Source organism: Zea mays, chromosome 7, assembly GCF_902167145.1.
Source record: "Zea mays cultivar B73 chromosome 7, Zm-B73-REFERENCE-NAM-5.0, whole genome shotgun sequence".
Classification (NCBI taxonomy): Eukaryota; Viridiplantae; Streptophyta; class Magnoliopsida; order Poales; family Poaceae; genus Zea; species Zea mays.
The window spans coordinates 156,375,014-156,387,150 of NC_050102.1; the positions used below are offsets into that span (position 1 = coordinate 156,375,014).

Genomic DNA, 12,137 nt, shown 5'->3' on the forward strand with positions numbered 1-12,137 from the left:
GACACACACACACACACATATATATATATATATATATATATATATATATATATATATATATATATATATATATATATATATATATATATATATATATATATATATAACATATACATATATAAATTCATATATATCAAATATTGTATAAATTCACCCTAAAATAAATACTATTTTGAGATGAGATAGAGGGAGTACATGTCAATCAGAGGTTAATCGATCTTTCGAAGAAGAGGTTAATCAATATACTACTAGTTACATTGTGCCGGAGAAAGCTAGTGTGCCGGTGTCATGGCGACTCCGGCGCCGGTTCGAGCAGGTCGCACTCGAAGTTGGTGTGCTCCAGGAACGGTCCCAGCCTGACGAGCCTGGGGATGACCACGCCGTCGCGGGCCGCGCACACCGCCGCGTTCTCCCACTGCACGAGCGCACCCACCAGCCCCGCGCGCGCCGTGAGCGGGAACACGCGCGCCCACCGCTCCGCCTCGTACGCGCGCATGGCGGCGGCGGCCTGGGCCCCGTCCGCGCCGGCGTCGGCGAGGCGGCGCGCCAGTACGATGGCGTCCTCGAGCGCGCAGCAGGCGCCCTGCCCGAGGTTGGGCGTCATGGGATGCCACGCGTCGCCGGCCAGCACCACCCGGCCGCCCCTCGACGCGGCCGGGGCCAGCCCGGGCCAGAGCCACCGGTCCACCAGCGGCGTCCTCACCACGGCGCCCTCGGGCGTGCTGCGCATCACCGCCAGGAGGTCCGATGGCCAGCCGCGGACGAGCTCCAGCGCCTCGGTCTTGAGCGCCGTGGGGTCGGTGATCTTAGGCCCTGCCAAGTGCCAACAACATTATACCTACGTGCTTTGTTTTTTTGTGTGTGGTGGTGGACTGGTGGTGGTCTGAGCATCCGTGCCACATCTGTTACCTGGATCTTGTCTGTTGAAGCAGATGAACCAGTAGACTTTGGTTGCGGAGACGGGGACAAAGCCGGCACGGACGCCTCGGCCGTAGATGTAGTTCACCTTGGGCTCGAACGGCTGGCCGTCGGCGTACTCCGCGAGGCCCCGGAACGCCATGTGCCCGACGTACCGGGGCTCCGAGAAACCCATCCACCTCGCGATCGGCGAGTTCACTCCGTCGCAGCCGACCACGATCTGCACGAACATCGGTTGATCAAACTTTGGGAAACCAGGAAATGCACGAGAACTGTAAGCTCTCCCACTCTCACCTTGGCAAGAATCTGCCTCCCGTCTTCCAGTTCGAGCAGGGTGCCTGCACGCCCTTGCTCCGAGATCGATTTCAGCTTCGACGAGAACGATATGGCGCCTGGTGGCAGCTTAGAAGCAAGCGTCTCGAGAAGCGCTCTCCTCTCCACCGCGCGTACCTCCTGCCTGTAGCAGTAGCACTACGTGCTTGAAGCCACAGCCATGCATATCCATTCACGATGCTGATCAGATCAGGGGGATGGAAACTGCAGTACCCGGGAGCTTCCTCGTCGAAGGAGAACTCGCGCAGATCCCGCCCCGGCGACCTCATCCTCATCCTGCGGCGGCCAGCTGGAACCTCACGGTGCAGCTCAGAACACACAAGGATGATCCACGAACGGCATCTTGCTGGAAGTGGAACGCAACAAGAGGAAGAGGGACGCACCCCTGGATGCGGAGGTACTTGGGGCGGAGCTCGTCGGCGACGCCGATGGCGTCCAGCACGCGCCACCCGTTCTTGAACAGCGTCAGGGACGTGCCGCCCGCGCGCAGGGCGTCGCCCTGCTCCAGCACGGCGGCGCCCACGCCGAGCCGCCGCAGCGCCACCGCCGTGGCCAGCCCCGCGACGCCCGCGCCGACGATGACGATGTCCTGCTCCGACCGCGGCGTCGCCAAGGCGGCCACGGTGGCCGCTGCGGGGCCGTGGCGCCGGCATCGAGGAGAGGGGCGATACCGGAGCTGTGGATAAGAGCAAGAGATCGTGGCGGTGACCATTGCCATGGCGACGGCGACGAGGCTAGCAGCGGGGAACTGGCAGCGCCATGCTGCACACAGATGATACAAGAACAAACTTGGTCTGGAAAGCGGAAAGGTGGAGGATTTGGGGCCACAGGTTCCTGACCCCGGAGAAGAGAGCGTGCACAAGGCACGTCCACTGGTGTGATGTGCGGGAAGTGAACGGGAGCGACGGCGAACATCACCCAAGGTTGCATGCTGCTGAGTGACTTGCTGAACCCTCTCCTTTATTGAGATGACCAGCTTATTGCCCTTGCACATCCATCACGACTTGCATCCAAACGAAGTATACACCAACTACACACGGCTTGCTATCTGAATTATGTCCACAATTTTCTTTCAACCCAGAGCTACTAGCTGCCTCATATATGTGAAACGAAGACGAGCAACATCGCGTGTCAAAACTGTTGAAAGCAAATGGAATTACACCCATCTACAATCCGGAGAGGAAAAAAAAAGATTGGCAAAATGTTTATTACCACATTAGTTGCCTGGCATTCCCAGTGCATCAAACTTGTAACACAAACTTGGCACGCAATGTTTTATTTCAGATCACATTGACCGGTTCACAACCACGGTACATTAGAAAACAGGGCACGAAGGTAGAAACTCAAACAAATGCCACATAAGTTCAGGCAGACTTAACTCTGGTGTAACACACAGAGCGCTAAATTATGACTCTTCAGCCAGAGCCAACAGATAATACTCAAACAAAACTCTGGTTTCCATGGAAGCAGGCAAGGCATCCAAGCTCAACTGCTCAAGCCTCGTAGATCCAGGGATGAAGGTTGCTCTTCCACTGTGCCACACCTTCAGGGAACCAGAGAGCGATCTCCTTCTTCCCGTTCTCCACGGAGTCGCTTCCATGGATGACATTCCTATACGAGAGGTGACGGATTTAGTACAGGAGATCAGCAACCATGATTGTATTTTTTTTTCAGTAAGACCACACAACCGAGACTATATTTTGCAATGATATGATGACATGTGCTAGATATCATAATACTTCTTACTCTAAGCATCACAAAAACACAAATAGTGCTTGAATATATATTCCAGAACGGAGCATATCCTAGTTCACGCGGATTATTCTAGCCATCTTGTTTAGACTGAACCAGAGTTTATTTACACAAGATTCTAGCCATCTTGTTCGAATGAGTTCATAAGCACACGTATATTTAGACTGAACCAGAGTTCAACAGAGCAGAGCAAGGCTATTAAAGTGTCCAAACTAAAACATTCGCAGCAAAGCACAACTGATCGAGCACAAAGAAAGGGATGTTCACCTGCCGACTTCCACGGCGTAGTCCCCACGAATGGTACCGGGGGCTGCCTCCCAAGGCCTGGTGGCCCCAATGATCCTGCGGCCAGTCAACACGACGTCCTTCCCCTCCCACACCATCGCCACCACGGGGCCGGAAATGATGTACTCCACCAACCCGGGGAAGAAAGGCTTGTCGGAAAGGTCAGCGTAGTGCTGCTGCGCGAAGGACCTCTCCACGTTCATGAACTTCATCCCTGCATCATACAGCGAGTGAAAAGTACTAACTCGTTAACACAACCATTCCTGAACAGTTAAGTGTGTGTGTGCCCGTGTTAGACACGAGGATAGTTCAACTAAACAGTCTCTCCCGGACGGTTTTGTTTTTAGTTTTTTCATTCATACTGAAGGAATCTCAATAACATAGTTTCTTTCCGTGTGATATCCATAATATCAAATATAACAACTGGCCAAGGATTGATTGCCTTCTGTTATGTTGTTGCGCTGTAAAAGTTACCTTGACGCTGAAATGGAAAGGGAATGTTCGAAACCTGGTGAAAGGCACAAACGGTGGGCAGGAATATCTGCTTTTGGAATCCATGTCCTAGGATCCTCTTTTTTCTTTTCTTTTCTAACAGCAGTGCTGATCTGTGGTTCTTGTCCACTTCGCGATTAGACTTTACAACGCAACAGCAGCTGCACTTAATTCCAGATTACTATGGCCATCAGCCACCCAGACTATAAAAGGGACCAACCATGGGCTAGTGACAGAAAGATAATGGTTTTCAATCAAATCTAATCTCCACGCAATATTCCTGCTTCCACGACCAACATCCCTTTTCAGATGGTAATCACACGCAACCGAACGTATACATAGATTAAACAATTCTAAGATATCACCAGAATCTGCACATCAAATCTTGCCTCAACAGCAGAGAAGTTCATGCGTATAACTGGAAAATTTAACAGAGTACGTGTTCCAGCAATCAATTCGAGAACAAAATGAAACGCACTTACCCTTGAGGTAGAACCCTTTCTTCTCGAAGCGACTGATGATGTCCCCGATCTGCGCAAGAAACTGCGAGTTAAAAGCTGGCACCAAGCGTGAAACATGACGCGGAAACCCAAACGAAACCAGAACTTGTCCTCGCGAACAAACATAAAACCGCCGGGCAGCTGGGATCAACAGAGACCCTCCTGTATCAGACTCTCCTATGGAAAATAAACGGGGAAAAAAACCAAGCAGCTGATTATATTATACCAGGCCCCGCTGGACGCCGTCGGGCTTGATCATGATGAAGGTCTGCTCCATCGTTCCTTCCAACAAAGGGCGACGCGAATCGGCGGGGGCGCAGGGGTGAGGCTGTGGGAGCGCAGACCGGAGGGAGGGGCGATGGACGGGTGGGGGAGGAGAGGAGGAGAGGCGTCGAGCGTCAGGGGTGACGAAAATGACGGGCGGGCTTGTTTTATGTTGGCTTGGACTGGCTTTTCTGTGGTGGGAAGTGGGAACAGGATCATTCTCGAGATATTCGTCCAGGTGGCGCCGAACGGCCGAAGTACAGTGCACTGTACTTGTTGAGCCAGTTTTTAATTAGTATGGATGTTTTTAAAACATTCGACTTAAACGATAAATCTAATATTTCAACATATAAATGTATAGAATGTAAGCTAATTTTAAAGTTACGTTATTAAGAATATTACAAAGTAAAAGAATAAATTTTGTATAATTTTTTATCTGAAATTTATATCAATTATTTAAAATATATATAACAGATTTGAGGTTTACCTTTTATTGATATTAAAAGTCTCAATGCTAAAAACAATAATGTAAATTTATATAGTAAATTTTATATGTTATTTGTTCACAATCGAAGGAAGAAGATAAAATAATTTAACATCTGAATAAATATCTGGATCCATTCCTATCTTTTGGCAATTAGACTAAAGGTGTGTTTGGTTTAGATGTGAGTTATAAAAAAGCTGATTTAAATTGTCTACTATATATTATATATATACAATTTGTTTAACTATATCTCTTAATCAATACAACGAATTTAAAACACATTTCACATTTGTGTTCCACTTTAACGATTTTATTACAAGTATTTTCGTTTTTTATTATAATACTTAATTATTTTAATTCTGATTTTTTTTTCTTTTTGTTGCATTTGTTTATTAATATAACGAACTTGATAAGCAACAAAAGTAGTGTGCAAGCTGCTTCCAGATCTATACTACAGAAAAACTGTTTTTTCAAAGTAGATGCAGAAAAATAGAACCTCTTTGGTTTGACTTCTACTTGAAGATGGTTCAAAAAGTTGAACTAAATGCACCCTAAATATGACATTTTTTTCTTATGTGGAAGTGAGTTCTCATACAAGAGTCATGCATGGATTACAAGATAAGCAAGAAAGAGACCAGAGAATAATCTAATGTTATCTCCATTAGCTTACTCACCCGTTATCATCATCTCCTATTTTTAAACTTCATTCTATAAAGAGCCAACCTTATAGTTAACTTTGTTATATAAATATTTTTATTGTTAGCTATATTATTTAACTTGGTATGTATGCGTGACAGCGTGAGCCGTTATTTGAGAGAAACTGCGGGCCAGTCGGCCAGAAGGTTTCTCAATTTTGGCCCGGCCTGGCTCGACCATGGCCCGCTTGATGTGCTTTTGGAATAATCTAATCGGGTTTTATTTTTAACATTTAAACCGTTTGTTTTTTTACCATCAGTTGTTGAAGGTGATTTTCCTAATGTAGTGTCACGATAGAAAAAGTAAATCAGACAAATTTAAAAACAATGGAGGTAAAACGGACTATATATATTATTTTGAAAAAAATGAAACTAGTTTTAGATTTTTTTTTTCTAAAACCATGTTATACCTTATAATGCATAGTTTAAAACTGTTTGGATGTAATCTCTACTATCTATTAAGATGCTAGTGTAGACTATTACCACGCCCCCGCCTCCATCCTTATCGCGTCCACGATACCGGGGTCCCCTGCGCATAGCTGCCATCCAGCCCCCTCCCCGCCCCTGCTCCCCCAACGCCACGCGCGTCCGTGATGCCGGGGATCCGCAACCCCCCATCCCCTAGACCCCTCCCCTGCTCCCCCACGCCGCGCGCGTCCGTGATGCTGGGGATCCGCAACCCCCCATCCCCCAGCCCCCTCCCCTGCTCCCCCCACGCCGCGCGCGTCCGTGATGCCGGGGATCCGCAACCCCCCATCCTCGTAACAACCTCGACGTCGTCCGTGAATGCCGTTCCAAGCGCCACGACCAGGGGCCGGCGACGGCGCAAGCAACGCATGCAGCGCGGCCGCGCGGCAGCGAAGCAGGCAGGGAGGGCACGCCGAAGGTAGGGTGCGAGCACCTGGGGACTTCGGGTAAGTAGAAAACTGAAAACCGACATCAAATTTGTGCTTGAGACACCGCCGACACCGCGCGATACCCATACGCACCTACCATCTCGCCCCCCGTTCTCGTCCTTGTCGATCTCGAGTCTAGCGGCATCGGCAGGAACCTGGGCTTCGCTCCATCTCCTCTCCCCCATCTCTCTTGTACGCACTCTCTCTCCTCCCAAGCTGCTGACTGGCTCGCGAAGTCGCCAAGGGACCAGTCGAGATCTAATCTCGTTTCTGAGATGGGTGCATCTACCGCCATGGGAGCGCTCGAGCAGGCCCACCTCGCGGCCGTCGCTTGCGCATGCGATGATGATGAGCAAAACGACTACATCGACCTGCTCTCAGGGGACACCGCGGTGACGGGGCTACACCGTGGAGCCAATGGTGCGCGCGCTGGTGCTGGGGCTTGATGAGGACGACCGCCATGAGGGCCTGTGCTGGACACCCAAGCATGTCTCCAAGGCCTTCCGCGATGGCACCCGAGGTACATCGGTCCCACTGCTTCCAACTCTCCAATTTCCCTCTCCCCTGACCTCGTGGATCCGTCTGTAACTGTCGTCCCCGTGCTTTGTCTCTCTGTGGAAAATGGTGTCTTCTCTTCTTACTATCTCGTTCTACACCCTCCACATGCTTGCACGGTGTTTGGGTTTATGTTCATGTTAGTGTTAATATTCTAAACAATCACGCCTACAAAATAAGATTAGTGACCACAAATATATTCACTTTAAGTTCCTGTTGGTACAGTCTTGCATGTGGTTCCAAAGTGCAGTTTATTACTCATGTTTCTTCCTGTGAAAACAAGGCTATATAATTTGGTCAGCAAAAAACAAGGTTAAATCTGTTGTTTGCTGGTATTTTTCATGTAACCTATATGTTTACAGGTTATTTGCAAATACCCAAGCAGAAAGTTATATGCACACTGACTAACTGTGTTGAATGCATAAAGCAGGCGCACAATCACACCTACCTGTATGGCACTTTGGCTATTCTTTTTCCTTTTTAATAATAGAAAAACAGGTAAATTATATATGCAAATAACCGTTGAAAAAATCCTTCCTTGTCATCTATATGCATGGAAACATCTTGCAGAGCATGCAGGGCTTTCTATCCCATTAGACAGAGCACATTAGACGACAGAGTGGTGTCAACTTTGGGCATATCGAGAGGGAGGCCCAGAGTTATGTTCCTCTCCCTCCCTCAGATTTTCATGGACATTAAACGCTGAATTTCTTCATGCATAATAGGTTTGATTTTACTTTTAGTTTTCACTCATGAATTGTTTTATCTTAATATGGATTGCTCTTGGTTTATATTTACAATTTCATCTGGTCAGTGGCTCAGGATTTAGAACTGGAACTCTGAACGTACGAAGGTCTCTCCGGCCCTGATAGAAATATTTCTTGATCAACGAATAGAGGGACAATCCTTATATAGATGAGATGACTGGACTTTTAATTAGTTAGTTAACCTCTATAATTAAGGAGAGTAACAATCCATTTCAGCTATAGCTGTGTTAAAAGTATTAGGCTCAAAAAATTATGGTGACTGGTGAGTGACTAAGTCTGAGTTTGATGACCATAGGATGCACATAGTTGGGAATTCTTTTCTTTTTAAATAACGGCAGGAGATCTGCCTTTCAAATAAGGAGAATAGAATTAAATAACGGCAGATGCCTCCTAGAATGCTAGAGAAAATCATATGTTATAAAAAAATAGAAGATTGGAATAACCAAATGACAAGGATAAGACTTCCAGAGCCTGTTCCAATACTCTTTTTGCAAAGTGTGCCAGACAGAAGCTCTCCCTTCTCTATCCTGACCATAGTATCACCGGGAGTAATAAATCCTTTTTCTTCTTCCGAATACCATGCTGAAAACCATGATAGACATTTTCTGAAGACTTGGTTGCCGATTGAAAAGAACAAAATCCCCATCATTGAGATGCCTCTCCACCTGGGAGAATCCAAATTGAGTCAAAACATGAACTTTACAAAAGCAGCAACTTCTATAGTCATCAGCAGCTATAATCATAGTGAAAGTTGATATTTACCTTGTAACCAAGCTCCAGATGCTGATCGCTGCTTTTCTTCACATACCGAAGATCAAGCATCTGACCATCTTCCCTGATAATATATTTTGCACCGGTCTTTCCTGGGGGAGGGTGAGGCCCATATTCAACAAGTTCCTTCAACCTGAAATCATTGGAATTAACTGCAAATGATCAGCAAAAGCACACTAATTAAATAACATTTGTCAATAAGAACAAACTGGTTCACCTCTCAATATTATATGGAGTGATAGTGTCAGGATATGTCAGGTTCAAAGCAATACTCCATGGTACTCCCAATTCATCAATGTTTATGTTCGGATCTGGTGTGATAATTGTACGGGCCGAGAAATGAACACGCTTGCCAATTCCAATGATTTCCTCTAATCCTGGCTTCTTTAGCTTTCAGCCTGCTGCAAATTGATTTAATAGGCCTTCCAGAACGCTGTGTGGCCTGAGCATTTCAACAAAAAAAGGATCCTTAAATATTGTCCTGGTATCTATTGATTTTATACATGCAAATTGACATTCTAAACCACTCACCCTGGGTTGGCCAGGAAGATCATTATCGAAGTATGTTGCAATATGAAATTGCAACAGCTGAGCAAACTCTGTTATAATGTGAGCTGGAGCACCATTTCTCTCTTGCCTCCTCAAATTCTCATTATGTCGTATTATCATAGCTAACTGATGAGTCAGATCATCATGTAGAAACAACGCAAAGGCCAATAAGAATCACAGTGAAAAGCTTTGAAATAAATACCTTCTTTACCACATGGACTGAAGTAGTAGCCCTTAAACATATTTATTAATAGAATATCTTCAGTGAGTAATGAGGGTGCACTTCGCCATCCATGCATCTCTACTAACACATAATAACTACTCCCTCCGTGCCAAAATAAGTAACTTTCTGAGGTTTTAATTTTGTCCCAAAAATCAATGTTTATGTTCGGATCTGGTGTGATAACTGTACGAGCCGAGAAATGAACACGCTTGCCCATTCCAATGATTTCCTCTAATCCTGCCTTCTTTAGCTTTCAGCCTGCTGCAAATTGATTTAATATGCCTTCCATAACGCTGTGTGGCCTGAGCATTTCAACAAAAAAAAAGGATCCTTAAATATTGTCCTGGTATCTATTGATTTTATACATGCACTGAACTGTATTGCGATGTTTTAGAACATATTAGAGGGAACTATGGTAACTGCTGTACAAGAAATGTTCCCTAAGTTTATTTGTTGGTGTCATTTTATCTAGACAACTTTAGAACTATGGTAACTGCTGTACAGGAAATGTTCCCTAAGTTTATTTGTTGGTGTCATTTTATCTAGACAGCTTTAAAATGTGAGAACCTAAACCTTGCAAACAGTCCAAGGGTAGTCTGCTTACTACCTTCTATCACTAGGCTGATTAATCTGCATTTGTTCATTGGCTATGATGCAAGCTACACCAGAGTATTGGACTGTCGTTACATAGTTATTTTCAATGAATTATTGAAGTAACAAATGTGTGAGATTTCTGGTACATTTCAGTTTGAGCGGATTTGGTAAAGGGAGCCAAGGACAAGCATTTGAGGTTAAGGGACCTGTCAGGATCCCTACTAAGGATCTCCACATTAAAGTGCGGAAGGTATCAAGCTGTTTTCTAGCCTCTGCTGTTGAAACTGTCTGCTGGTTGGCTTTTTTTAATTTTACTGATTGAGTTTTTAGTGCTTTCATTAATAGGAATACGTAATACATTGATCTCCTCACTATTCACTAATTTAAACATGTGTATCTATTTTTACTGATTGAGTTTTTAGTGCTTTCATTAATTTTACTAATTGAGTTTTTAGTGCTTTCATTAATAGTTTGATTAGTTTGGTGTTTTGGATACTATTTTTTTCTTAAAAAGATTTTTCTTACTACTATAACATGTAAAACTACTGTATCTATCCTGCACCATGGGAGGTGATTTTTGTTATTTACGTTATTATCTACTCTCTGTGTTCCTTATTTCTGAATTTGGAGATGGGGATGCTTCTAAGCTAACCAAACCATCATTCAGTGCCTTGTACGAATTTTCCAAAGTATGAACTTGGCTGAAGGAGCCTGTTAGGTATCCTTTGTCATATGACCAACAATTCCTATCCTTGGTGGAGATCTTCCCTCTTAAGACAATGTATGCTGCATAAATATAAGTGAACAAACAAATATAAAAAAAGATGATAAAGGTAAACCACAGTGAAACAATGGATGTAATAAGACAATTTGATTTAACCTTAGTTAAATCTGACGACAGAGCAGAGTTCTTCTCTGCTTCCAGAATTCTTGTAACAAGGCATAACTACCTGGAGAAGATTAAGCAAACTGGCCTGCTGATTCTCAATCTGAACGAGCTGCATCCTGATCTTCGACAGGTCCTCATCTTTGTGAGTTGACTGAAATTCTTCGGGCGCGTCCTCAGTCTCAGCCGTCTCTTCCGAGTCACCATCCCCTTCCCCGTTGTATGGAACAACACTGGATCCTGACTTGGGACCAGCCACCTTCTTGTAACCTTTGTCACCAGTCTTCTGAAACAGCACCCGCCGCGCTTCAAGCCTCTCCCTAACATTGCCTTCTTTCAGCAGCTTCTCCTCAGCCACCATTTTGATTGGCGTTGCGTTTGGAGCCGTAGTAACAACAACCATGTCCTCAGATTTCTTGAATTGGTCTGTGCTGCGGCGTGAAGGAGGCAGATTTTTCTTAGCCACGATTGAAGGAGGGCTGCCTTTTCTGTTGATGGCATTGTTCGATCCATCCGGTTGGGGCTGCCTGTTAGTCGGCCATGACCTCCTTGTAATTGAAGGGCTAGAGGTGGAGCCCGAGGAATCAGCCGGGTATCGGCCATCACTTGCAGTATCTGTCCAATTATCCAATCAACCAATGTTAGAAAAGAATATCCGTAGTCTGAATAACTCTCATCAAGAAAACTAAATCCAGCCAATGTAATATCATGCATATTGTGTTTCGTACCAATCATCGAAGGACATATCGTCAGGTTATGGAGAATGAGCCTGCAATCCTAGACTTTGTAGCAAGTTGAAGCAGACCTGTTTTGTGAAGATGCAAGAAACTAAGAGATGATCAATTGTTTCCTCAGTTTGGTCACAAAGAGGATATTTTATTCTATTAGAATATAATGTACGAGAACAGAATTCTTTTGTGAAGCAAAGACATTCTATGGAGTGCATGAGAACAGAATTCTTTTGCGAAGCAAAGACATTCTATGGAGTGTATAGTGACGTGTTAGGGGACTCCAAAAATGCAGGCACTAGCTTCTGGAAGCCCTTATGAAATTAAACCAACAAATGACAAGCTTGAAACTAACTGTTGAAAATAAGAAAAAATGGTGCATGCATAACTTCTACATGGCATAGGTAAATGGTCATTTCAAATGGGCGATCTCAATCCATAATCT

At 45.1% G+C, this 12,137-nt stretch overlaps 2 protein-coding genes and 1 long non-coding RNA gene across 4 annotated transcripts; all 3 read right to left on the reverse strand.

Annotated features, from left to right (window-relative positions):
- Window positions 1-109: 109 nt before the first annotated feature.
- LOC100272785 (uncharacterized) lies at window positions 110-2,351 on the reverse strand. 2 transcript variants are annotated; one of them, XM_035960410.1, is made up of 5 exons: window positions 1,635-2,351; window positions 1,465-1,540; window positions 1,213-1,371; window positions 910-1,138; window positions 110-813 (listed from the first exon to the last, which is right to left on the reverse strand). In XM_035960410.1, the coding sequence occupies exons 1-5, from the start codon at window positions 2,243-2,245 to the stop codon at window positions 287-289; spliced, it is 1,602 nt and encodes a 533-aa protein (XP_035816303.1). In that variant the 5' UTR covers window positions 2,246-2,351; the 3' UTR covers window positions 110-286. The 2 variants fall into 2 exon arrangements, with proteins under 2 accessions (XP_035816303.1, NP_001140710.1); NM_001147238.1 differs by having other exon boundaries at window positions 117-813; window positions 1,213-1,375; window positions 1,465-1,527; window positions 1,635-1,966.
- An 81-nt stretch (window positions 2,352-2,432) lies between these two features.
- LOC100381602 (nucleotide diphosphate kinase 1) lies at window positions 2,433-4,727 on the reverse strand. The gene is made up of 4 exons (NM_001174420.2): window positions 4,507-4,727; window positions 4,263-4,311; window positions 3,271-3,502; window positions 2,433-2,862 (listed from the first exon to the last, which is right to left on the reverse strand). The coding sequence occupies exons 1-4, from the start codon at window positions 4,555-4,557 to the stop codon at window positions 2,745-2,747; spliced, it is 450 nt and encodes a 149-aa protein (NP_001167891.1). The 5' UTR covers window positions 4,558-4,727; the 3' UTR covers window positions 2,433-2,744.
- A 3,810-nt stretch (window positions 4,728-8,537) lies between these two features.
- Window positions 8,538-9,401, reverse strand: LOC118472988 (uncharacterized). The gene is made up of 4 exons (XR_004851556.1): window positions 9,244-9,401; window positions 8,930-9,154; window positions 8,704-8,845; window positions 8,538-8,606 (listed from the first exon to the last, which is right to left on the reverse strand). It is a non-coding gene; the product is annotated as an uncharacterized lncRNA (long non-coding RNA).
- Between the last annotated feature and the right edge of the window lie 2,736 nt (window positions 9,402-12,137).